The following is a 13,836-nucleotide window of genomic DNA, read 5'->3' on the forward strand; positions in this document are numbered from 1 at the left end:
CATTACTCTCACCGCTTGGAACCGCTCGTCCTGAATTTCCCGCAACCGCTCTTTAAGTATCATAATGTCGTCCATCGGATAGACACCCTCTACTGTCCCTTTTACATAACCCCGTAACCTGTCCTCCAAATAATTAATCAACCCAAATTTTAAAGAATTAATCCTTTTCCCCTCCCTCACATAATAATGCCGAATCCGGTCCTTAGCCACACCATCCCACCACGTCACCACGTCCTCCACACCTTGTACCTCCTCAGTTAATCTCTCCCACAGCTCCGTAAAACCCCCCAACCCCTCCTCATCTTCCAACAGACTCGTATTTAATTTCCAATATCCCCTAGAGATACAAGCTAGAGAATCCCACTCTACTTCTGCGACAACCGCCCTATGATCTGAAAAAGCTAGTTCAATAGTACGGACAGACGTTGACAATACCTTATGAGATATATACAACCTGTCTAACCTAGCTGCGTAACCTCGCCTCACGAAAGTATGCTCCACCTCCCACGCTCCCCCACCTACCACATCCCTCAACTGAACGTCCACCAAAAGATTGCATAATGCTGTCAACATATGCCCCGCCCCTCGTGGTTCCACATCCGCTCTCCTGATCACACAATTCCAGTCCCCACCTACGATGGCCACTTCAGGTAAACCACGGAAAGCAAAAACTAGATCATCACACACAAAATCCCTCTTGACTTTCATATCATTTTCAGCTGGTGCATACACACTTACAAAGGTTACCCTCTGCCCCATCCACCACCCATCCACACGCAACACCCTCCCCCCCCACCCCCTTCACGTCTTTGCAACACAAACGGGCTCGCCTCCTTTATCAATAAACCCACACCACCTTTCAAACGTGCCGATGGCAGAGTCAACACCGTATACCCGTCCACCTCGAGCACTCTACCCTCCCTGAAATTATGCTCCTGTAGAAAGACTACGTCCACTCTGTATCGACGTAAGAGCATACGAAAGCATTCCCTCTTCACACCAGTACACAGTCCATTCACATTCACAGTCATGCACTTAAGGCCTTTCTAAAGCTTCCAACCCTTTCTCCTCTCACCCTTCCCAGGGCCTCTTGCCCCAGGGTCAACATGTGGTTTGTCACCATCCACCCCCCCCCCCTCTTCGATGCCTCTTATCCTGGCTGTCACGAGAATATACATCCTTCCTCCCAGACCTCTGCGCGGGCGTCAGGACATCATCTGAGTCTGACGCAGCCGCCCTCTTCCTCGTAACACTCTCTACCGCCATACTGTCTACCGAAGATTCCTCACAGTGAACATCAACCTCTACTGTGACCTGTCGCACAGAGCTCGGTGACTCCTCTCTGTGCCTGCAGTTGTCCTCCTTCCTTCCCGTGCCTGTCCCGCCACACTCTCCTTTCAACTCAGGCACCATTTCACGGACCAAGCCATTATCCTCTCCCGAAGAAGGTAAAGTTTTCAATACCTCGTCGAGCTCCTCCTCCAGCTCTTGCACCTCCTGCTGAATGAGCACTTCCTCCCCCATCACCGGCAAAGTGGCCATTTTCGGCTCCACACAACTCGTGCCCCGCCCAACATGCACCACAAGAGACTCTTCTACAATTTCACTCCACAGACGGCCATCTCCTCGGTTTCCTTTGGAATTCTCCTCTACGACATCCACACCTGTAACTGGTGCACCACCTGTTTGCGCCGGCGCCCTCCACTGCCTCCCACACGTCGCCGCCATATGGTCATACTCTCCACACAACCTGCATGTCCGTCGCTGCCCAGCATACGCCACTAGAATTTGGGTCCTAAACTCCGGCATCACGACGTATGACGGGATCGGGTGCCTCAGTGTCATTTTGAGGGAGAATGTACCCTCCGGACGTCCCACGTACGCACCTGCCGCCCACTTGCCTTGGGTTGCCAGATGCACGGTACCATAAGCTGCAAACACCTTCCGTAAGTCCTCCTCGTCAGCCTCGAAGGGGACATTGCGCAACTTCACCCACGTATAGTGGCGAGAAACGTCTATGAGTCGCACTTTGACAGCTGGAGTTACATCAATACTCACATGCTCAAATTTCGTCACTAACGACTCGTACACAGCCGTCGAATTTAACTTGACGAATAGACGATAGGCCCCATTCAGGGCCACACCATAAACCTCATCATCCTGCACTCCGTACGTTTCCCTGATGATTGCCGGAAGTAATACCTGCGCCGTAGAGGGGGAAATCGCCCCACGAAGCAGCTCCACGCCGACAGTGTTCACCCTACGTCGGATACTCAGCGCCATATTGTTGCTATGAGAGCTCTCCTGACAAAACAGCAGAGGGGTGCTGTGCACAACCGCACTCCACCGCAGTCAGGCAGCTAATGTTGTTTTTGAGAGGTATGTTGCAACTGTAGTGCAACACTACAGTGTTGTGCTTAACAAAGAATTATTAAGGTAAAGTGTCCTGTGCAGTAGCACGACTAAAGAGGGGATAATCAACGTATTATGAGCGTTTGGGTACACCAACTACTTTGAGCTCATGTCGGTTTTACATACTGTTCATATTTTGTGTATTTTACAGTATATACAAGGACAAAAAGCATGGTTCAAAAAAAAATTCAATTATTGTGTTAAGCATGATAAAAGGTGTGTGTGTGTATGTATATGTATTTGTGTATATATGTACGTATATATATATATATATATATATATATATATATATATATATATATATATATATATATATATAGTGTGTATATGTGTATATATTTATCTATGCATATATATGTTTGTGTATATATGTATATTAACAATTTATTAAGACAGTCACAGTGTCATGTGACACAATTATTATATATCTATGTTGGTTTTTGTTAGATCCTGTGACCTTACTGACATTATTTAGTAATGTGTAACATAAGACGTAAGTGGTATTATTTAAAGTAAGGCAATTTGGTGTGATAGCGAGTTTGGGAATGGTCAGCGGTGGGTTTTCAAAGGGGGAACTTGTTTTTGATAATAAAGGTGATGTACGTGAGTTGGGTTGCATGGTTTTTTATAGGAACATGTGTAGTATAAGTCTGTAAGGTTTTTTACATAAAAGAAAAGTATTAACTAAGATGTGGGTAGCCATGTAGGATGATAATTATACTCTGAGTTTTATTTTCCGGTATGTAATCGTGTCATTTTTTATATATTGTAAAATATGCATTTAAACATATATATGATCTAAGGAAGGACATAAGATTCGATGGTATTTATCATGGTATTGTACTCTTATACTCTTATGAGTATACTTTTCGGGCATGTTATTTTTATTTGTTTTTATGTATAGTAAAATATGTACTTACACATATATAGGGTAGGTCATCAGATTATATTGCAATTGTCATGAAGAGAAAAAGGGGTTATAGATTTATAAAATCAGGTCGGTAGACTTTTTGTAGTAGATTTTTTTTAGGACACGAAGAGATTATCGTATTTCTTTATTTCAATGTTGTAATCAGGCATGGATCCCTTAAGGGTAATTTGCAACAGTTGGAATGTAAACCTTTCCACAGGATGCCCTGTGTGTTATGTTTTATAGTAAGGAGACCCTTTTGTTCACACTTGATGTCTCTGTATTTAATTTTTATATTGTAATATTTGTTTTAATAAAATAAAAAAAATATCTAGCAATATCTTTTAATTCTAGCATATCAGAGAACCAGTAGTGAACAATACAACTAAAGTTACTTTTTGGGACAGACAGCTACTATGACTGGCCATTAATGCACGAAAGACCCTGTGTAAGGTTCTTAAATAATACAACGTAGATTAATCCTGCTTATATAAATATAAACACAATTACTTGTGGAGATAAATGGTATAAAATACAATACGATACGATGAAAAAATGCAGTAATAGGATCACATTACACGGCATTTTTTTTACAACTTGAATACTTTCACATAGTATTGACTTTCAGAAATTAACAGGCAGATAAGGAGTATTAGTCACTAGAGGCCGGGGATGCTTTATTATTATTATCGTATTACCAAAGTGTTACGTCTTCGCAGGGAAAATGGTATCGTGGGTGTCCCTGAACCAGGGAATCATGTGGAACATGCGCCCCTGCTCGTCGTCCCTGAGCCCTCCAGTCACTCCTCAACACGACTCGCTCAAGCAGGGCCTCTACCTCCTCCTCTGTGACCAAAACTCGACTATATACATCTTGTCCAAAGTGAGCTTTTCAGTTTAGTTTTCCAATACCTTGCAAGAAATGTCAATATATATAAATGATACAGATGTTGCACCGTGTTTTGCTATTCAGATGTCAGTGTCGGGAGACTGCATTATGTTTTACTTAGTTTATATCTTAGGGTGACACGGCATGGTACACAATTGGGGTTATTGGTCACTCTCGTAGTTTCCTGGGATGTTATTGATTTTATTGAAGATTGACTACTGTGAGCTGTATGACTGAGAACCTATGGCTCAAATGAGTTTCAAAATAGCTCAGAAATAACTAGTAATATAGTAAATGGCATTATTTTCGAAGTATTGGCTTGCTTTAAAGGTTAAGCAATATTTCTTTTTTCAAGGGGACCCCAAGATTATCTTTGTCTGGACACTTTGTCCTATGTCAGGTAGTATTATACTTTTAAGACTAACTTCTCTCTAATTTAGGCAAGAAGCCATTGTTAAAACCAATGCTAGGCTAGGCATGTATATCTGTGTGCATACAAGCTAAACATCATTATTGCTTTGTGTACTGCCTACACTTGTTACAGTTTTTATATTTATTTAGAAATTCAATACTCGTACATTTAAGAATGCGAATGCAAGCTTCACATTGGTGTGTGATGCTTGCAGGATGTCGCTCCCTTGTTAACACAATACTTCCATAAGGTTAAGTACACTAACGTGATTATATTCAGTAAAGCTCCGCGCACACCTTTCGCCTCTATCCCACCTGTTTTCCTCTGGGAAAGGGGAGCACATTGATTTTCAATATTTTAAACTATCTAAACAGAAATATAATAGTCAAATCTGAGTATTCAGTTATGAAAAGCTCCGTACCTCAGGACAAGCTTTTTAGCTAAATTCTTATCCTCAAATATGACTTGGACGAGATAAAAAATAAAAATTTGTATGAACATATATCAAGCATCTCCAATCTTAGGTAAACCTAATCTCCCAGATGGACCATATGAAACAATAGAATATTTATTGAAGATAAATTTTGGCTCTTCATATATAAAAAAAGGCTTGAAAATGTAAGAGATATCCGAGTAATCAGGTCAAAATATCTTTTTCAGAAATCAAAATTTACTATTCGCTGTTTTAATAACTGCAAACAATATCTAAACACGAAAGGCCAATCCAGTGATACTTAAGACACTCGATTGTGATATCTTGAGTATATACTAAAATCATCATTTAAGCTTAGCTGGTGAAATTGTGTACCTGGAAAAAAATGCCAAGAGCATTCATTATCTGCATGTAAATATTGAATGAGCATAAATTCCCTCAGGTACTTCTTGGAGCACAAATGAGAAAGATGTCATTAAGTATATCTGGAAAATACTGTAGAAGCTAGTTCCAGATCTGTTCTTTGAAATATCTTATGCGAATTTGAGGCATGATAGATGATGGCGCAGATAAGCCATAAGGAAAAACAATAATGCAATAGGTACAGCGAAATAACTCCGTAAGTGTTCAGTCCTTTATAATACCCTTCCTTTAGCACTAGCTATCCTAAGTAGAGAATCCTGTAACCTTCAAACTGTTAGGTTGGGCTGTGCTGTCATCGAACTTGGAGGAGCTAGCACCAACTTATTGATATTTACAAGTCTGTTAGTTAAAAAGCCTGGTCAAAGCCCAGTGTACATTTCGCGTTGTGCACGTATTAGGCTTTGACATCTGTAAAACGGTTCCACACTTTTTTTAAACTGATAGTTATACAGTTGAGAAAGGTACAGGCAAAGTGAAACTGTTGTTGGTTGCCCGTTCTTGATACAGAAGCGGCCTTATGATAGTCTATGAAATTAGATAGTGGGAGATACTGAGAACATTGACAGTGTAGCCAAAAAAATTAACATCATGGAGATATCTCTGGTGTTTCAGGCTTTGGTGAAAAAAAGTCCAGCGAGGCCTGGTATAGAGTACAGATGGAGAGACCTTGCATTGTCCTCTACCTTGCTAGAGGACAACATAAGGGTCTTACAGCGCCTGGAAAATGGGAGGTAATCAGTTTCATCAAAGGAAGGGAAGGGTTGGCTACAGCCCTTTGGATCACGAGCCCCTCGCTAGCATCAGCGCAACTCTTTTCAAGGGGCCACAAGTCAAAGATGGGAAGGTTAATAGGTTATTTAAGTGTGGAGCATATTTTATGTATTGTAAGGAGTTTTACAGCCAATGGTAATGAGCTTATGTTACATGTCCCTTAGCTGCTTTTCTTGCAAGGTTCACTTTGACTCTTAACTTATTGCAGAGTTCATTTTCACCTCCAGGATATCAACGTCATACTGTCTTCTAGAAACATTTATAATACACCCTTCCAGAAATAAATGTAACTTGCCTTTGCTTGTCCCAGGCAGGTACAGCTGTAAGTTGGTGATTGATGTTTCTCAGGGCAGGGACATCACTTCTCTTGAATAAGTAAATGTTAGAGCGAAATCATCTGACTCAACATGAGATTCGGTAGTGAAGCATAGATAGATAGATAGGACTCACAGGTAAGGACCCACAAGGGGCGAGGGGCAAGTGGGGACAGTGCGAAGAATAGACGGTGAGAGGAATGTCTTGAGTTGAAGAGAGAAGAGTCAGGACTAAACCCAACTGCTAAGCCTGGATAATCAATAACGAAGACGACATAAGGATAACAGGGACTCTGCGGGTGCTGACTGCAACCGACTGGAAGCACTTCAACTTGCAATGACTGGATATGGGTCAGGGACACGTTGTTGCAAAGGTGACGCAAAACGCACATCGCAAGCACTTCAGCCCTAAAAGCGCACAAAGACACAGCTATACGGCAATGGCACTTTTAAGTTATTTGAATTTTTAAGCAAAAGTCAGATAATTTATGTGTATTGTGGTGGAGGTGCCAGCTCATTCAATGATTGAAAAAGATTTACATCATTGTAAGGACGTCTGAGAGTGTCAGCTAAGTATGTAGTCCAGTAGTCATGATATGTTTCAAGTCTGTCAAGTTGTTTGTCACTAAGTGTCTTCCAGTATACGTTCAAAGCTGGTGTGTTTGTCGTGAGGTGGAGAGATTCACTGGTGGCAAAATCGTCCCACCTCACTCCCAACACCCAACGTAATGCACGATTCTGGATACGTTGAAATTTTAGTGCGTTTGTCTTGGCGATTAACGTAAGAGCGAGTGGAAAGTAAGAGAGTAGAGGACGAATGAGTGCTTTGTAAAGATGTAGTTTTGTCTTGGGACTGGTTCCTCGCAGTTTATATAACCTTGAGAGTGCAGTTCCCGCCAGTATGGTCTTTGTAGTAATGTGAGATTTTAAGTGCAGTGTGTGGTCGAGGGTAATACCAAGGACAACTGTCGTGAAGGAGCGTGGGATGGGGGTACGGGAGGTGCTTGTTTTGAGTACGACAGGAGTGGGGGCATCACGCATTCTATGGAAGTAAGTGATTTTTGACTTATTTGGGTTGGTTTTTATGCGCCATAATAATTCCCAGGCGGTAATCCTGTCGACCTCTCTTTGTGTTCTGCGTAGTAGGACGTTACAGTAACATCTCATAGCAAGAGATGAAGGTTGCTAGAAATAAATTTGTTGATAAATTTTATAACCCTTAGAATCATAATCATTCAGTAGTTGAAGGTCATTAGTAAGGTAGAGCATGTTAGAAAACAGTCTCAAAGTCGATGAAATTATTTTGTCACGGAGGAAGTACACCTGAACCTCCTATTAACACTAACGAGCACTCCCTAGATTAATAAAAAAAAGGTTCAGGGACTCGTTTTATTGATACGCCTGGCGCCTTTCACTTGGCCAGCTCTGTAATAGTGTTACTTGTCATCATTACGCCATCGATAACGACCTTTCACTGTTAGTATCATTTTAATATATTTTATCACCTTTTATAATGAGTGGAAGACGAGGTAACCCATCAAAAAGACAAAGAGGAAAAAAAGTTAGTATTGAGGTGTCTGTGGAGAGAAAGGCGCTTCAGTGGAGGCAGCAAATGGAATGTGAGAGTATCGTGGTACCAACACTTATGTATACATGAGGCATGGGCTTTAAATGTTACAATAAGAAGGCTGGAGGCAGTCTTGACGTCATACTCCAGAGTATTATGTAGTAACAATATTACAAAGATCTCATTGCTTAGAAGAAATGAGAAATAGATGGGGGAGGGGGGTAAGCATAAAAGTATTATTGTAAGTATGGAGCAGGGGGTTGTTGAAGTGATTTGAACATTTAGAAAGGATGGAGAAGATCTGGATGACCAAGAGGGTGTACAAATCCGGGATGGAAGGGAGGAAGAATAGGGATCATCCCGGGAAGTGTTCGAGGATACTAAGGAGGTTTTAAGTGGTAGGAGCTTAAGCATCCAGCAAACATGAGCATATTATACCGGGGGAGTGGAGACTTAGCTGTTTTAAGAATTTAATGTACTGTTTGCTGTAATCAAGGTAACATTTATAGAAAGGTGCAGGGGAAACCTGTTAGCGCCACCCCTTCACACTAAAGGAGTGGAGACGCTATAGATATGAAACTTCATTTGAAGTGTGAGGTCTACGTACCTCTGTCAAGACAGCTACTGAATGAATGAGGTCCTTGTGGGAGACGGCCGATGCGATACACCACTTACAAAATATTTAACAACGTTAAAACTGAAGTATGTATTACCTGGAGTTTACCTGGAGAGAGTTTCGGGGGTCAACGCCCCCGCGGCCCGGTCTGTGACCAGGCCTCCTGGTGGATCAGCGCCTGATCAACCAGGCTGTTGCTGCTGGCTGCACGCAAACCAACGTACGAGCCACAGCCCGGCTGATCAGGAACTGACTTTAGGTGCTTGTCCAGTGCCAGCTTGAAGACTGCCAGGGGTCTGTTGGTAATCCCCCTTATGTGTGCTGGGAGGCAGTTGAACAGTCTCGGGCCCCTGACACTTATTGTATGGTCTCTTAACGTGCTAGTGACACCCCTGCTTTTCATTGGGGGGATGGTGCATCGTCTGCCAAGTCTTTTGCTTTCGTAATGAGTGATTTTCGTGTGCAAGTTCGGTACTAGTCCCTCTAGGATTTTCCAGGTGTATATAATAATGTATCTCTCCCTCCTGCGTTCCAGGGAATACAGGTTTAGAAACCTCAAGCGCTCCCAGTAATTGAGGTGTTTTATCTCCGTTATGCGCGCCGTGAAAGTTCTCTGTACATTTTCTAGGTCGGCAATTTCACCTGCCTTGAAAGGTGCTGTTAGAGTGCAGCAATATTCCAGCCTAGATAGAACAAGTGACCTGAAGAGTGTCATCATGGGCTTGGCCTCCCTAGTTTTGAAGGTTCTCATTATCCATCCTGTCATTTTTCTAGCAGATGCGATTGATACAATGTTATGGTCCTTGAAGGTGAGATCCTCCGACATAATCACTCCCAGGTCTTTGACGTTGGTGTTTCGCTCTATTTCGTGGCCAGAATTTGTTTTGTACTCTGATGAAGATTTAATTTCCTCATGTTTACCATATCTGAGTAATTGAAATTTCTCATCGTTGAACTTCATATTGTTTTCTGCAGCCCACTGAAAGATTTGGTTGATGTCCGCCTGGAGCCTTGCAGTGTCTGCAATGGAAGACACTGTCATGCAGATTCGGGTGTCATCTGCAAAGGAAGACACGGTGCTGTGGCTGACATCCTTGTCTATGTCGGATATGAGGATGAGGAACAAGATGGGAGCTAGTACTGTGCCTTGTGGAACAGAGCTTTTCACCGTAGCTGCCTCGGACTTTACTCTGTTGACGACTACTCTCTGTGTTCTGTTAGTGAGGAAATTATAGATCCATCGACCGACTTTTCCTGTTATTCCTTTAGCGCGCATTTTGTGCGCTATTACGCCATGGTCACACTTGTCGAAGGCTTTTGCAAAGTCTGTATATATTACATCTGCATTCTTTTTGTCTTCTAGTGCATTTAGGACCTTGTCGTAGTGATCCAGTAGCTGAGACAGACAGGAGCGACCTGTTCTAAACCCACGTTGCCCTGGGTTGTGTAACTGATGGGTTTCTAGATGGGTGGTGATCTTGCTTCTTAGGACCCTTTCAAAGATTTTTATGATATGGGATGTTAGTGCTATTGGTCTGTAGTTCTTTGCTGTTGCTTTACTGCCCCCTTTGTGGAGTGGGGCTATGTCTGTTGTTTTTAGTAACTGAGGGACGACCCCCGTGTCCATGCTCCCTCTCCATAGGATGGAAAAGGCTCGTGATAGGGGCTTCTTGCAGTTCTTGATGAACACAGAGTTCCATGAGTCTGGCCCTGGGGCAGAGTGCATGGGCATGTCATTTATCGCCTGTTCGAAGTCATTTGGCGTCAGGATAACATCGGATAGGCTTGTGTTAATCAAATTTTGTGGCTCTCTCATAAAAAATTCATTTTGATCTTCGACTCTCAGTCTGGTTAGCGGCTTGCTAAAAACTGAGTCATATTGGGACTTGAGTAGCTCACTCATTTCCTTGCTGTCATCTGTGTAGGACCCATCTTGTTTAAGTAGGGGCCCAATACTGGGCGTTGTTCTCGATTTTGATTTGGCATAGGAGAAGAAATACTTTGGGTTTCTTTCGATTTCATTTATAGCTTTTAGTTCTTCCCGCGATTCCTGACTCCTAAAGGATTCTTTTAGCTTAAGTTCTATGCTTGCTATTTCTCTGACCAGTGTCTCCCTACGCATTTCAGATATATTGACCTCTTTTAGCCGCTCTGTATTGCAATACTTAGATTAGATATTTTTACCTGCAGTTACTAGCTAGGGGATTGTATGATCCCGTGGGTTAGAGCGTCGTGAATTTTCGCTCACCATAAGGCGGGCTAAAACAAACACGGGTTCGATCCCCCAGCTAGTAACAGTGTTGTTATTGATGTCATGCCGAATAGGTAAAACTTGCGATTTTGGCTTAAATAACAATGCTCTTCTTGCCGGATAAGACAAGCGAAAATTTGTGTATACAATAATTTCGCAAAAATCATTCCGAACCTACCGGAAAAATATATTTCACTGTGTGTTCATTATTAAATTTGTAAACTTATCTAAAATATATTTAGTTGGATTAGTCTAAATTAAATTGCGCTTGTTATGGTAAGGTTAAGTTTTTTAAGGTTCTTTTGGTACAAAATACATATTTTAACATAAATGAAATTTTTTTTAAACGTATAAGGGAAAATTTTTAGAAAGTACTTGATTTTAAACGAGTTCTTGCTAATTGACCAATTTTACCTATTCGACACGTACGTACATACATACATAATGTTGTGTGTGTGTGTATTTTCGTCCAGAAAGTAATGACATTAATGATCAACTTTTCCACAGTTGTAGTTATGTTGCTTATTTGCTCTAGGAATTGGTATTTTATAATCTTTATAAGTGAAGTACAATATACAGTTAACATTGGATTAAGAACCATTAATAAACTTTCTGTAAAGTCCCTTGTCATGCAAAGCATTTTCTGGCAGTCTTTAAATTAACTTACAATTACTGGATAAATATTCACTTAATCTAGTTCACTTGAATGCTGTAGTTTGTAATATTTGACATTTTTATATTCGGAAACAATTTGGTTTATGATTTGGCATCGAGATCTGTGTAACAAATTGGAACAACATTTGTACTGGTGAATACTGAGTTAGAACATGTTTTTGGTTCATAACAGATTAGTGATAATGATATACATCAATATGAATGCTAATGTGATTTAGAACATAACTATAATTTATAGATCAGGCCTAAATATAATTTATCTAACCAGAGTTTGTCAGACTAGGAAGTGCTTTTGGACTATATTTTTGAAGCAGGTGGCTGAAGGGAAACTTTTTGCATCTTCTGGAAGGGAGTTACAAATTTTAAGGATGGTTTATTTCCATGGAGTTCCTCTATAGGTTGAGTCGAATGGTACATAAAAGATACTTATTTCTTGTATTATATCTATTCTGTTGCAGCTCTCGAGGAAATGTCGGAGCGCTGGGTTGAAGGTGTCCTGTAGTATGTGTTAGTGTGTTGTATGTTGACTAAGTTTAGACTTTTGAAAGTGGAGGTATGTGTTGCCTGGAACCTGATTTAGGTGATTATTCTTGTACATAGTTGATTTCTGTTGTGTAACAGTGGGTTTAAAGTGACTTGCTGTGGTATATCCCCAAGTAAAAGTACGCAAGGTAAGGATAGATTGGGTAATAGTGCAAAGTGAGTTATGGTATTTGGGAAGAAATTAGGGAATTTTTGATAATGCCTACATTTTTGGAAATTATCTTAAATATGCGTTGAATTTCAGACTGAAGTCGTGGTGTATCTCTAAGAATTTTCACCTTTCTTGCATTTCTGCGGGAATTATTACTATTATGAACTGAGTTTTTATCTTTATTCTCAAACATGAGAGCAAGTCTATTCTTAATTATATATGGCAAGTGTTGTCATATGCAAACAGGACTGGCTTTATTTTTTCAGCATTTCCTCTTAATCTTTTGGGTGCTGTGTACAAGAACTTTAATTTGTCACACTGATGTATGTATTTGCAGAGGAAATGCGCCGCATTGCTTGGTAACTTGAACCTTCTGTTGCAGGCTAGAGGCGAGGGTTGGCTGGGGACGCACATCTGGCTGCTGGCTGGCCTTGATCGCTCCCTCGTCTCCGCCTTACCACAGTTTTATGTTCCAATAGACTCCACTGTGAGTAAATACTTGCTTCCTTTTCACACTAATACTGTAAAAACTAGGAAGGATTAATTTTGTTTACAGCCTATCGACTGTACATGGATCAAGGATGTATCTCTCCTGTTATTCAGTATCAAAAATACTTTGTTGTTCTAATGTTTTTACAAAACACTAAAACTTTATGGATAGTCAACGCTTTACATATTCAGTTTTTGACAGCGAAATGGTAACTGTCGTTATCATTTCGCTCTTATTACAGAAAGCATAATCATAACGCAGATAAAAACTATTCAAAATCTATTTTTCATATTCTGCAATCTCTGGCTATAAAATGTTCCATGTCATCGGCCAGGAGTGTGAGCAAATTTAGACAAAAGGGGACATAACCCTACTATTTATGCCAAAGAAGATATTCGGGCCTTAGCACATTGTGGGGATGGAGGCACCCCTACCAGAGAAAAGTGTCCCTACACCTAAGCACAAACCACAAACCCCACCACCGTGTTAGTGACTCAACGTCAGGCGAAAGAATACTTTAAATTCTAAAATAAGGATTGAAGTGAACGTTCAGCATATGTATAACAGGAGATGGACATCTCAGTATGTACCCTACATATAGGAAGAGGAACAGAGGAACTTGTTAGGCATCCATAAATAGGTACCTTGAAATGCCTTAACTATTTTTTCCTTCCGAGGTTTTCTTTATAACTTAAGAAAACTCCATCTGATACTTAAACTAGAGGAGACTTGTGATTGGCTTCAACCTCTGTGCTGGCGGGCTTCGTTTAAAGGAAGTTTTGCATTGATTATGGGTTGTGTAAGTTTTAATTTTCCAATTTCAACAAATTAGTTTCCATACAGTAGCTCAAAATGCCTCTTCTGTTCGGCTTTAAACACTAAACACTGATGTATCTTAATTATATAAATTTTTGTGTTTATCTTGGGCTGTTTAAGTGCCAATTTGCCAATTTTATTGAAATTATGAAACTTGAAATAC

At 40.9% G+C, this 13,836-nt stretch overlaps 1 protein-coding gene across 6 annotated transcripts in view; it reads left to right on the forward strand.

Moving 5' to 3' along the window:
* Positions 1–13,836, forward strand: part of LOC128689102 (probable glutamate receptor) — a 128,961-nt gene that overhangs the window by 26,097 nt on the left and 89,028 nt on the right. For all 6 annotated transcript variants that reach the window (XM_070087312.1, XM_070087317.1, XM_070087311.1 and 3 more), the window contains 2 exons: positions 4,042–4,205; positions 12,750–12,854. In XM_070087312.1, the coding sequence (XP_069943413.1) occupies positions 4,042–4,205; positions 12,750–12,854 (269 nt within the window). The remainder of the gene's footprint in view (positions 1–4,041; positions 4,206–12,749; positions 12,855–13,836) is intronic.

The sequence above is a fragment of the Cherax quadricarinatus genome, chromosome 21 (assembly GCF_038502225.1).
Source record: "Cherax quadricarinatus isolate ZL_2023a chromosome 21, ASM3850222v1, whole genome shotgun sequence".
In the NCBI taxonomy this organism is placed as follows: Eukaryota; Metazoa; Arthropoda; class Malacostraca; order Decapoda; family Parastacidae; genus Cherax; species Cherax quadricarinatus.